At 44.4% G+C, this 13,382-nt stretch overlaps 1 protein-coding gene across 1 annotated transcript; it reads left to right on the top strand.

Moving 5' to 3' along the window:
* Positions 1-5,753: 5,753 nt before the first annotated feature.
* On the top strand, positions 5,754-6,683 carry LOC110259637 (olfactory receptor 7E178-like). Its single transcript, XM_021085127.1, has one exon. It carries the CDS (start codon positions 5,754-5,756, stop codon positions 6,681-6,683), a length of 930 nt encoding a protein of 309 aa, XP_020940786.1.
* Positions 6,684-13,382: the final 6,699 nt, after the last annotated feature.

Here is a 13,382-nt window from a genome sequence, read left to right as displayed (position 1 = left end):
GGAGGTACCTTATAAATCTGTACATAGAACTACCATGTGATCCAGCAATCCCACTTTTGGGCACATATCCGGACAAAACCTTCCTTGAACAATACACATGCACCTGCATGTTCATTGCAGCACTATACACAATAGCCAAGACATGGAAATAACCCAAATGTCCACCAACAGATCACCAGATTAGGAAGATGTTTTATATATACACAGTGGAATACTACTCAGCCATGAAAAGAATGAAATAATGCCCTTTGCAGCAACATGGGTGGAACTAGAGCTTCTCACACTGAGTGAACTAAGCCAGAAAGTGAAAGACAAATACCATATGATATCACTTATACCTGGCATCTATTTTAAGGCACAGATGAACTTTTCCACAGAAGATCATGGACTTGGAGGATAGACTTGTGGTTGCCAAAGGGGAGGGGGAGGAATTGGATGGATTGGGAGCTTGGGGTTAAAAGATGCAACCTATTGCATTGGAATGGATTAGCAATGATATCCTGCTGTGTAGCACTGGAAACTATGTCTAGTCACTTATGATGGAGCATGATAATGTGAGAAAAAAGAATGCAGACATGTATCTGTAAGTGGGTCACCATGCTATTCAGTACAAAACTGACAGAACAGTGTAAACCGGCTATAATAGAAAAAAATCATAAATAAATTTAAAAATAAAAAAATTAAGAGAAAGTCAAATACCATATGATATCACTAAAATACGGCACTAGCAATCCTGTCTACAAAAGAGCAAAAGACTCCCAAACATAGCAAATGGGCATGTGGCTTCCAAGTCAGGAGGTAGGGAATGAGTTGGATGGGGAGTTTGGGGGTGTTTTGGATGTAAACTATTACATTTGGAGTAGATGGGAGATGGGGACCTACTCTACAAAGGGTACTGTGTAGGTTTGGGTCACTTTGCTGTACCACAGTAACTGAAGAAACATTGTAAATCAACTACATATTTTTTTAAAAAATATCTCCATAATCACATTCTTCTTAGCATCAACATTCCTGCCAGAGACTGAACACTGTGCAATGCACAGCTTCAAAATGCTCCCAATAAACCCCACCACCAGTATTCATACCATTTATATACCCATCTCCTTATGTGTGTACTGGACACAGGGACTTGCTTCCAAAGAATAGAACTTGGAAATAAATATGGGCTATCCTTTCCAAAGTGAAAGTGTAGGAAGACTCAGCTTTCATCTTGCAGCCCTCCCCTACCATCTCACCACCTCACCCATGAGGGAAGCCAGCCGCCATGTTTTCAGAGGTCCACTTGGTCAGAAACTACAGGACACCTCTGGCCTTCAAAGAATGCAATCCTCTCAACAGCCACGTAAGTGAACTTGGAATTAGATACTCTTCTGGTCAAGGAACGATAGGACTTCAGCCCTGGTTGACATTTGGGATGTAGACCTCTCTGAGCCCCCTTGAAGTATTAAAGCAAACTAGCAGGTTACCAGATCAATATGTCAAAATTCCCGGTTGTGTAATGTAGCGACATATAGCAACTAGACAGGAAAATTAGTTAGAATTTTATATTAACTAGGCTTTGAAATGTAAAAATAGAACTAGAATTTGAACTATCATTTAAAGTAGCAAAACCAATAAATCTCCAGCAAACAAAAGGTAAAACCCCAAACCATGGCCACATAAACAAAAACAGGAAATTCCCAGAGACCTAAATCTTAACTAAGAAAATAGAAATGCCCTCAGAATCTCGGCGTGTAAGACCTCAATCTCTGTAAATCACGTAACTAATTCAATGGATTTACACATACAAAAGTCACAAAATTCTCTCTCTAAATGAAAAACAAAGTCAAGCTGTCTGAATTTCAGGAGGAGATAAGCAGCTTTGAAGTCAGAGGGGAAGAGTAGAAGTCAGCCTCCTCCTGAGAACTTGAAAGGCCTATATCCTTCCTAATACACTCAATTTCCTCCTTTTCTCCCTCGGTTAAATCAGCAAATCCTCAGAGACGGAGAGACCAAGGACCAATTTGTCTAATTACCTGCTGTGTGCATTGAGGTTTCAAGGCTGCCACATTGTAAATAATCAGCCTGTGCTTCCCAGCTCTTCAGGTAGCTTCTCCAGTCCAATGGGTTCCATTCTGTGTGTGTGATCTTCCCAGAGTTTTTGTCTGCACCAGGAGGTCCACATCTATGTCTGTCTCCTGCCAGTCCCAAGAACAAAGCTGCCGCCATCTGCCTTTCTCCATCCTGCTCCAGCAGAGACACAGCCCAGCTGAGGGAGAGACAGGTGCAGGGGGAGACGGTTGTTTTCTCATTGTCAAGCCAGGGGGACATTTGAGAAAGCCAGGGGCAGGATAGCAAAAGGCAAAGATTCTGCTCACAAGCCAAGAATTTGATGTTGTTGGTTCTGGTGGGGATCCTAGAACACTTATTTAAATTTCTGTCTTCCTCCCACACTGCTCCAGCTTCTGCAGGCATATTTTCTATAAACTGAGAAGGAAAGAGGTCCCTCAAAACTATCCCTAAAGTGCTCCAGATGATCATGAAGGTGATGATGATGGAAATGTTGACAATAACCCAAATGTCACAGAACTTTACCTAGGGATTTCATGTTCCAGGTGCTGAGTTAAGATTTTTTAATGAAGCCTTTGTGCCTTTTCTCTGCACTACTACCCTCCAAACATGCATGAGCATCATTTTACAGTTGAGGATAGGGATAGAGTATTTTAAAGGAATGTTATCAAGGCTTGCAGTAAAAACAGGGTTAAGTTGGATGTGATTGCAGACTGTGAAACTCCATTCATAGGGCACCTACGCAGTACTCTCTCCTGGTGACACAGCCTGTGTTCAGAGAGTCCCTCTCTAATGATGAATTGACTTGAAAATCTCCTAAGTTGGCATATGAAGGCCAATTTAGGGTTTGAGATCTGGCTTTCATCCTAATTGCTCAACTGTCAACTGATCATCAGAGGGGCTGGATTTGATTTAAGAAAAAAGACATCACAAATGTTTAAGGATTGACACACATTTCAGAAATTTGATCAACCCACTACAAACAAAAACAGCAAAAGGAAAACTCTGCCCCTTTAATCCCAGGCAAAGACCTCTGCTCACTGTGCTCTTCCCTTTGGGGATTCATGAAGGACCACAGTGGAGGACATTGGCGGCACCTGCTCTATCAATGACAGGAAGTAAGGCTCAGCTGAACACAGGGATCCCAGGAAGAATCAGCTCATGACAATTCAAGCAGTTCTTTTTTTCCCTTCTCTTATACTTTGCCTCACTGCCCACTTCCCCCTTTATTCTCTCTCTTTTTTTTGGCAGATGTTTCTTACTTTATTTTCTCTGAAACATTTTAAGTAACATTGGTATTAACTTGTTATGTATTTGGAATAATTACCTGATTACTTATTTATTTTTATCTCTACAGGAGTAAAGCGTCAAGGTGTTGGATTCTATCCTTATGCAAGAATTTAGAAAAAGCTGAAAAGTTTAACTTATGAAGTTTGAAAGAGGCTTTTGAACCTCCACTAAAACTCTGACCAGTAGGGAAACACAGCAGACAAGTTCAGTGTATTGAACTCAGAGACACACAATTTCGTTTTGAATCCTTCCCACCCTACTTGTTATCTGAATGACACAGGGCAAGTTTGCAGTATCTTTGAGCTTCGGGGTTGTTCTCTAAATTGATATCCAATTGACACCATTGCATTGACTAAGAATGAAACAAAAGGGGTGCTAAGAATGTGAATTTATTTGAAATGAATGCATTATAGTAACAGTAAAGTAAATTTTATACATTGTCATCAGCATCACATCATCTTCATCATCCTCAAGGTGAAGTACCCTCAGTGAAACTATCTTGTGATCTGAGGCTTGGACTTCCATAGATGCTTCAAAACATTTTATTGTGTCCTCATGCAAGTAGCTTCCGAATACCTGGAGGGAAATATCCGAGTCTCATTTATTTTGATCTTCTCAGATCCTCTTCTAGCCTAGCACAGCACAGGCTACCAGAACAAAAAATCTATGTTAGATATTGTACAGACTCTTCCTTGGTTCTCAGATAAAGTTTGGGCAATACATCTTCCATACACTGTGCACATTCTTGCTTATAGTTTCATTTCTTCCAGTGATGTCTTATAAGATTACACAAAAGATGAAACAGTGCTAGTATGCCTCTGTGTCACTTCCTGAGGGTCTTATCACTTTCTTTCTTCTTCTTCTTTTTTTTTTGCCTTTTTTCGGGCTGCACCAGCATATGGAAGTTCCCAGGCTAGGGATCAAATCAGAGCTGTAGCCACTGGCCTATGCCACAGACAGATATGAGCCGCGTCTGTGACTTACACCACAACTCATTGCAACACTGAATCCTTAACCCACTGAACAAGGCCAGTGATAAAACTTGCATCTGCATGGATACTAGTCAGATTCATTTCTGCTGAGCCATGATGGGAACTCCTCATTTTCCTTTTATTAGGATCTATAACATCCAGGGTTTTTTTTAAGTATTGAATCATTAAAATAAAACAGAGAGAGAGAAAGAAAGGGGTAGTTAATATGATTTTGTGCCTGAGACACATTTTATGATTTCCACTCACTCTGAATGAGTTTTCTGGGACCTGATAGGCTTCTCTCTCTCTCTCCTTATAGGAAAATATAATAACATTAAATCTTTATTAGGATTGTATCTCATCAATGACTAACTCATCCAATAATGATTCAAATTCTGATTGAGCATTTATTCAGTGCTAAGATGTCTCTTAGGAGCCACTCCTGCCATCAGGATGAGCCACCATCCATTATGCCCTAATGGTCTATTGATTAGTTTGAACCGAAATTTCCTGAGAGGCAAATTTAGTTGCTTTTAGCATCCTTAATTAGAAGATTTTTGAGAAAGAGAAAAATAGTTTTTATTCTCTCTGGTTCCTTCAAAAGTAGGGGGCAGATATTTTCCTACGTTTGTGGATTTGTTTTCACACAATATATTGTCCAGATGTCTTTGGCCACATGCCTCTAAAACAGATGTAATAAAGAAACAGCTGAGTGCCTCAGGCATCAATAAAGAGGAGCTCACAGAAGTTTTCATCCTGGCTCGGTGGAAATGAATCTGACTAGCATCCATGAGGATGTAGGTTTGATGCCTGGCCTTGCTCAGTGGCTTAAGGATCTGGTATTGCTGCAAGCTGTGGTGTAGGTTGCATACATGGCTCAGATCCCAGGTGGATTTGGCTGTGGCATAGGCCTGTGGCTACACTCTCATGTGACCCCTAGCTTGGGAACCTCCATATGCCATGGGTGTGGCCCTAAAAAGACAAAAAAAAAATTGAGAAGATGCTCACAATGAAGAAATAGTGCTGAAGGTGCTGGGGTGTATGTTCTTGAACCATGAACAATTTCTGTGTGCATTGCTTAAATCTAAAGTATGAACACTAGGGGTTCCCACCATGGCTCAATGGGTTCACCACCAGACAGAGTACAAATCAGGATGTGGTGTTTTTCCCTGGCCTTGCTCAGTGGGTTAAGGATCCAGCATTGTAGCAAGCTGCAGCACAGGTCACAGATACAGCTTATGCCCAGTGTTGCTATGGCTGGGGAGTAGGCCCACAGCTGCAGCTCTGATTTGATCACAAGCCTGGGAACTTCCATATGCTACAGGTGTGGCCATAAAATAAATAAATAAGAAAATAATAAATAAATAAGGACACTTCTCTTGGTGCCTCAACAATTGTTTCATTTGTTCACCAATATCTTCTTTTTTAGATGTTTCCCCTAACATGGAACCAGAGAATCATACCTATTTCTCAGAATTCCTCCTCCTGGGCCTCTCAGATGATCCAGACCTGCAGCCTCTCCTCTTTGAACTCTTTCTCTCCATGTATTTGGTGACTCTAATTGGGAACCTGCTCATCATCCTGGCTGTCAGCTCTGATTCCCACCTCCACACACCCATGTACTTCTTCCTTTCCAATTTGTCCTTGGCTGACATCAGTATCAGCACCACCACTGTCTCCAAGATGCTAGTAAACCTCCAGACACACAACAAAACTATCAGATATGCAGGCTGCCTAGCTCAGGTGACCTTTTATCCTTTTTTTGCCTGTTTGGAGAGTCTACTTCTGACAGTCATGGCCTATGACCGGTTGGTGGCCATCTGTCACCCCCTACACTACCTGATGATCATGAACTCCCGCCTCTGTGGCTTGCTGGTCCTGGGGTCATTTTCCATTGGCCTCTTAAACTCCCAGCTGCACTACCTGATGATGTCACAGCTCACCTTCTGTGCTGATGTGAAAATCCCTCATTTCTTTTGTGAACTTTCTCAGCTCATTAGTCTTGCCAGTTCTGACACCTCCACCTATAACATATTAATCTACTTCATCGGTACCATCTTTGGTGGGATTCCACTCTTAGGGATCTTTTATTCTTATGCTCGAATTCTTTCCTCCATTCTGAGAGTCTCATCATCGGGAGGGAGGTATAAAGCCTTCTCCACCTGTGGCTCTCACCTGTCCATTGTTTGCTTGCTGTATGGAACAGGCCTTGGGGTGTACCTCAGTTCAGCCATCTCCTCCTCCCCCAGGAAGGGTGCAGTGGCCTCGGTGATGTACACTGTGTTCACACCTATGTTGAATCCCTTCATCTACAGCCTGAGGAACGGGGACATCAAGCGTGCCCTGTGGGGGATTGTCAGCAGAATAGTCTAATCTCAATAACTGTGCTATCTTTATTTGGTTCTCAACTGGTAATGGCATGCAAATCAAATATGTACAACAATAAACTCAGAATCTGGAGTCACATAGTCTATGTGCAATTTTCTGGCTCTCTGCTTTTTCTTAACACGAATTTTCCTCTTCGAACAGTGCTGATGGAATTGTGCTATTACTTGCGCTCCCCATGAAAGTCATGGCCCATCCAAGGTTTTGCATAGCACATCACTTTCTACATGCACTACCCAGGACTCTCAATCATGGGTAGTTTTGTTTCTATCTTTGCAAAATAAGCACCGCTCTCCCTTCTTATTGTTTCTATACTTTTCACGTAATTTTCCTCCCATTTCTTAATATGGATCCAAACTCTATCTTAATAACTAAAACATCCAATGTATTTTGACAAGCTCTAAGAGGCAGAGAGTGAAATGGTAGTTGTCAGAGGTTTGGGAGGAGGAATGGGCACTTAGTGTTTCATGGGGACAGAGTTTTCACCTGGGAAGGTGAAAAAGGTTCTAGAGGAGCAGGGTAGTGATGGATGCAAAACAATATGAAGGTACTTAACACAACTGAACTGCATACTAAAAAATAGTTAAGAGGGTAAATTTTGTGGTATTTTACTATGATAAAAATATATCTCCTGTAGGGAATGAGGGATATACTGCTCCAAATGTTGGGTGTTACTCAGTCATCAGCAATCACCTCCTAGAAGAACCTGCTTCAGCTACAGATCACCACCAGGCAGCCCACATCCAATGACTCTATCATGTGGGGATATAAGCCTTTGACCCCTTTGCCCCACCTCCAACCATCTCTCAGGAATCATACTGGCTCCAGAGCTTCCTGGTGGATTTCAGAGGCCTTTGATGGACTGCAACTTGGCTTGACTTTTTGCACTGCCCTTCCTCCCTACAAAGAGTTTGCAAATACCACAAAATCCCAAGGAACAGTCTTCAAAAGAAGCCCCTCATTTCAGACACCAGCCACAATTTCGGGGTTTCTAGGGTCACCCTCATTACAGGTATGCTGGCAACAAAGTTGAGGGCTTTCTCTTATTCAATAATTCTCTAGAAGGACTCAAACTGAGAGGACCCCCTCAGGTTCATAATGCACTTGAATGACTCACAGAACTCAGAAAAGTTATGAATATAGGATTAGAGTTTCATTATAGCAAAAGGATACAAATTAGAACCAGACTAAAGAAAACCAACCCAGGAGAGGATCTCAAACATCGCAGGGTGAAGCTTCTTCTGTCCTCTCTCCATGGAGTCCAGACGCATTTCTTCTTCATGTTGAAAATTGCTGACAATATTCAAAAAAGTCTTACCAAGTAGGTAGCTCACCTGAGCTTCAGTTTCTAGACATTTTATAGAGGCTTCATTCCATAAACCTGGTTGGTTTCATTTTTGTCCATATTGTTGAATTCACTTTTGAGCTTCGCTCCTCAGAGGTTGGGTTGATGTCACTTTGCCCAAAGCCATAATTCTAATGGTTTGCCTTTCTGGCTTGGCTTTCTATTAGCACAAATTCTCTGGTAGGGCCTAGAGTATCCACCGTGAATACTAATACACCTATCATTAAGGAAATTTCAAAGGTTTAAAAAGTTACCTCCCAGAGGAGTTCCCTTTATGGCTCATTAGGTTAAGAACACAGCATTGTCTCTTTGGCAATGCAGGGTCAATCCCTGGCTTCCCTCAGTGGGTTATGTATCCAGTCTTGCCACAAGCAGTGGTGTAGTCACAGATGCAGCTTGGATCTGGCATTTCTGTGGATGTGGTGTGGGACAGCAGCTGCAGCTCTAATTTCACCTTTGGCATGGGAACTTCCATATGCCACAGGTGTGGACATAACAATAAGAATAAAATATGGGAGAGAGGACAAGATGGCGGAGGAGTAGGGGGACACGCTCGCCCTCTCCCACAAACACAACAAAAAAAGCACATCTACAGAAGAAATGACTCGCACAGAACAACAACCAATCGCTGGCAGAGGAACCTAAACTCCAATAACGGCAAGAAGTTCGTGACATTATTGGGCAGAACGGGAGAAAAGAGGAGAGTGAGAGAAGGTGAATCCGAGCGGGACGGGCGCTCCCGAAAGGGAACTGCGGAGGAGAAAGGGATCCCGCACCCTGGAAAGTCTCCTACCGGGGGAAAGATCAAACGAACGGGAGGAATCTCCAGATGCAGAGAAGAGTGTAGCAGTAAGTCGGAGTACGGAAAAACGATCAAGAACCCAACGGACCATCTGAACTACGGGCACAGTCACCAAAAATTGAGACGCCTGGGTGGGGGCTGGGCACCGAATCCTCGGCTCCAGAGGTTAGTCCCCGGGAAAGGGCCGGGGGACGCCTGGGTGGGGGCTGGGCACCGAGACCTCAGCTCTGAAGGTTGGTCCCCGAGAGGGGGCCGGGGGACGCCTGGGTTGGGGCTGGGCACAGAGACCTCGCCTCCGAAGGTTAGTCCCCAAGAAAGGGCCGGGGGGCGCCGCCTGGGTGGGGGCTGGGCACCGAGACCTCGGCTCCAGAGATTAGTCCCCGGGCTAGGGGGGCGGGGAAGAGCGGAAACTGCTTGGGAGGTCTCTAAACCATTTGACGGGGCAGAGACTGCCTGGGAGACTAGAAAACAAAGCTGTCGCAGAGGAAGGGAGCAATACTCTAGGGGCGGGGAAGTGGAAAGCCGCCTCAGAGGGAACCTGGGAGAAGAGCCTGGTCTGCGCCCGTGCTGGGGAGGGGAGAGAAGAAGGGGTGGGTCCCCATAGAATACCCCCCACGCCACAGCAAGCTTACAGGCCCGCTAGCTAGCAGAAAGCTGTGCTTCCCAGTGCATTCCCTCCCCCCACCCCCGCCACCCCCTACGCTCTCGCCGAACCTGGGGCTGCCTGCCATCCAGGAGGGCTGGCCTCAACAATTGCGTGAAGCCTACCACCGCAGGGGCTCTCCCTGCACAGGCCTGCTTGCCCTTTGGAGGGGCTACACTTCCACAGAGCAGCACCAAACACCACCAGGCCCCTAGAAAAGGCCTGCAGCCCAGAAAAGCTAGAACAAGCCTAGCCAGGCCGTGAATAGATCGACCTAATTCTCCGACGGTTTTTCTGAGACGGGCTCCCCCGGGGAGGAGCCTCTTGAGTCTCCAAGGGCCTTGCTACACGCCCAAGACCCCAGGGGGTGCTAAGACCTAGTGGACCAGCTGCATAGGACTGCCAGCTCCAGGCAGGACCCCCTGCAGCCCAGAAAAGCTGCAACAAGCCTGGCCGAATTGGGAAAAGATCTCAGACGGTCTCTCTGAGTCGGGCTGTCCTGGGGAGGAACCTCTTGAGTCTCCAAGGGCCCTGCTACCCGCCCAAGACCCCAAGGGGTGCTGAGACCTAGTGGACCAGCTGCATAGGACTGCCAGCTCCAGGCAGGACCCCCTGCAGCCCAGAAAAGCTGCAACAAGCCTGGCGGAATCGGGAAAAGATCTCAGACGGTCTTTCTGAGTCGGGCTGTCCTGGGGAGGAGCCTCTTGAGTCTCCAAGGGCCCTGCTACCCGCCCAAGACCCCAGGGGGTGCTGAGACCTAGTGGACCAGCTGCATAGGACTGCCAGCTCCAGGCAGGACCCCCTGCAGCCCAGAAAAGCTGCAACAAACCTGGCGGAATCGGGAAAAGATCTCAGACGGTCTTTCTGAGTCGGGCTGTCCTGGGGAGGAGCCTCTTGAGCCTCCAAGGGCCCTGCTACCTGCCCAAGACCCCAGGGGGTGCTGAGACCTAGTGGACCAGCTGCATAGGACTGCCAGCTCCAGGCAGGACCCCCTGCAGCCCAGAAAAGCTGCAACAAGCCTGGCCGAATCGGGAAAAGATCTCAAACGGTCTTTCTGAATCGGGCTGCCCTGGGGAGGAGCCTCTTGAGTCTCCAAGGGCCCTGCTACCCGCCCAAGACCCCAACGGGTGCTGAGACCTAGTGGACCAGCTGCATAGGACTGCCAGCTCCAGGCAGGACCCCCTGCAGCCCAGAAAAGCTGCAACAAGCCTGGCCGACGTGGGAAAAGATCTCAGACGGTCTTTCTGAGTCGGGCTGTTCTGGGGAGGAGCCTCTTGAGTCTCCAAAGGCCCTGCTACCCGCCCAAGACCCCAAGGGGTGCTGAGACCTAGTGGACCAGCTGCATAGGACTGCCAGCTCCAGGCAGGACCCCCTGCAGCCCAGAAAAGCTGCAACAAGCCTGGCGGAATCGGGAAAAGATCTCAGACGGTCTTTCTGAGTCGGGCTGCCCTGGGGAGGAACCTCTTGAGTCTCCAAGGGCCCTGCTACCCGCCCAAGACCCCAGGGGGTGCTGAGAACCAAGTGAAATCTGCTACCATCGTGGGGTGGACCTCCCAGTCCTGTCTGCCCTCAGGAAGTCCTCCTTTGCTTCAAAGAAACACTGTTAGCCCCATCAACACTCCAGAAAAGCCACACTGCCTCAAAAAAAGATTGACCAACAACGACAGCCCTCAGGAAATATTCCAGGGCAGTGACAAGGCAAACACTACCCGATAACGGAGAGTACAACTCCCTCAGGAGAAAGAAGACAACAAGCAAGATGAAGAAGCTGAGAAACCACCCCCAGTCAAACCAACAGGAGAACTCACCTAAAACAGTCAACAATGAAACTGATCTCTGCAGTCTGACAGACCTGGAGTTCAAAAGAGAAATAGTGAAAATACTGAAGGAATTAAGAGAAGATATGAACAGCAATGCAGATACCCTCAGAAAGGAGCTAGAAAATATAAGGAGGAGCCAAGAAAAACTAGAACATTCATTTGCAGAGATGCAAACTGAACTAGGGGCAGTAAAAACCAGAATGAATAATGCAGAAGAACGAATCAGTGATATGGAAGATAGAATAATGGAAATCACTCAATCTGGTCAACAGACAGAAAACCGAATCAAAAAACTGGAAAGCAATATAAGAGACCTATGGGATAATATAAAACGGGCCAATCTACGCATAATAGGAATTCCAGAAGGAGTAGAAAAAGATAAGGGAATGGAAAATATATTTGAAGAAATTATTGCTGGAAACTTCCCAAATCTAAAGGATACTGGATTCAAGATACAAGAAGCACAGAGGGCCCCAAACAAACTGAACCCAAACAGACCCACACCAAGACACATCATAATAAAAATGGCAAAAGTTAGTGATAAAGAGAGGATCCTCAAGGCAGCAAGAGAAAAACAGAATGTTACCTACAAGGGAACCCCCATAAGAATATCAGCTGATTTCTCTACAGAAACACTACAGGCCAGGAGGGAATGGCAAGAGATATTTAAAGTGCTCAAAGGAAAAAATATGCAACCTAGAATACTTTATCCAGCAAGAATATCATTTAAAATAGAAGGGGAAATAAAAATTTTTCCCAACAAACAAAAACTTAAAGAATACAGCAACACAAAACCCAGGTTAAAGGAAATATTGAAAGGGCTTCTCTAAACCAAAAAGAAAGGAAGGAAAGGGAAGAAAAAAGAAAAGAAAAAAAAAAAAGAAGAAGAAGAAGAGGAAGAACTAGGACTGAGGAAGATACAATCAGAGAGCAGTCACTCAAATAAGCCAGCATACAGATTTAATCATGAACATGCTTCAAACAAAATAAAATTAAAAAGAAAAAAATAAAAGAGTCATCAAAACCATAAAATGTGGGCAAGGGATGTTAGGAGGTAAATAATCCTTTTTGTTTGTATGTATGTCTCTCTTCTTAATTTTAATATAATAATGAAGTGTTTGAACTTACAGGACCATCAGGCTAAAACACACAATTATGGGAAGGGGTTAGCATACTTAAAAAACAGGGCAACCACAAGCCAAAACCAAATATTGCATTTGCAAAAAATGAAAAAAAAAAATACACTCAAGCAGATAATAACAGGAGACCATCCAACCAAAAAAAAAAAAAAAAAAAAAAAAAGAAAGGAAGAATGGAGAACCATAGAATCAACTGGAACACGAGGATCAAATGGCAATAAATAATCATCTATCAATTATCACCTTAAATGTCAATGGACTGAATGCCCCAATCAAAAGACACAGAATGGCTGAGTGGATAAAAAGGCAAAAACCTTCAATATGCTGCCTACAAGAAACTCACCTTAGGACAAAAGATACATATAGATTGAAAGTGAAAGGCTGGGGAAAAGTATTTCATGCCAATAGACATGACAGAAAAGCAGGAGTTGCAACGCTCATATCAGACAAAATAGACTTTAAAACAAAAGACATAAAGAAAGACAAAGAAGGACACTATTTAATGAATAAGGGATCCATCCAAGGAGAGGATGTTACTATCATCAACATATATGCCCCAAACATAGGAGCACCCAGATACATACAACAAATATTAACAGACATAAAGGGAGATATTGATGAGAATACAATCATAGTAGGAGACCTAAATACCCCCCTCACATCAATGGACAGATCCTCTAGACAGAAAACCAATAAAGCAACAGAGATCCTAAAGGAAACAATAGAAAAGTTAGACTTAATTGATATCTTCAGGACACTACATCCAAAAAAATCAGAATACACATTCTTCTCAAATGCTCATGGAACATTCTCAAGAATCGACCACATATTGGGACATAAAGCGAATCTCAATAAATTTAGGAGCATAGAAATTATCTCAAGTATCTTCTCTGACCACAATGCCATGAAATTAGAAATCAACCATGGGAAAAGGAAAG

Source organism: Sus scrofa, chromosome 2, assembly GCF_054392235.1.
Source record: "Sus scrofa isolate SSC_HxYL_T2T_F1_AM1 chromosome 2, Sscrofa_HxYL_maternal_Yorkshire_Landrace_v2.0, whole genome shotgun sequence".
In the NCBI taxonomy this organism is placed as follows: domain Eukaryota; kingdom Metazoa; phylum Chordata; class Mammalia; order Artiodactyla; family Suidae; genus Sus; species Sus scrofa.
This window is presented reverse-complemented; position numbering and strand designations above follow the sequence as displayed.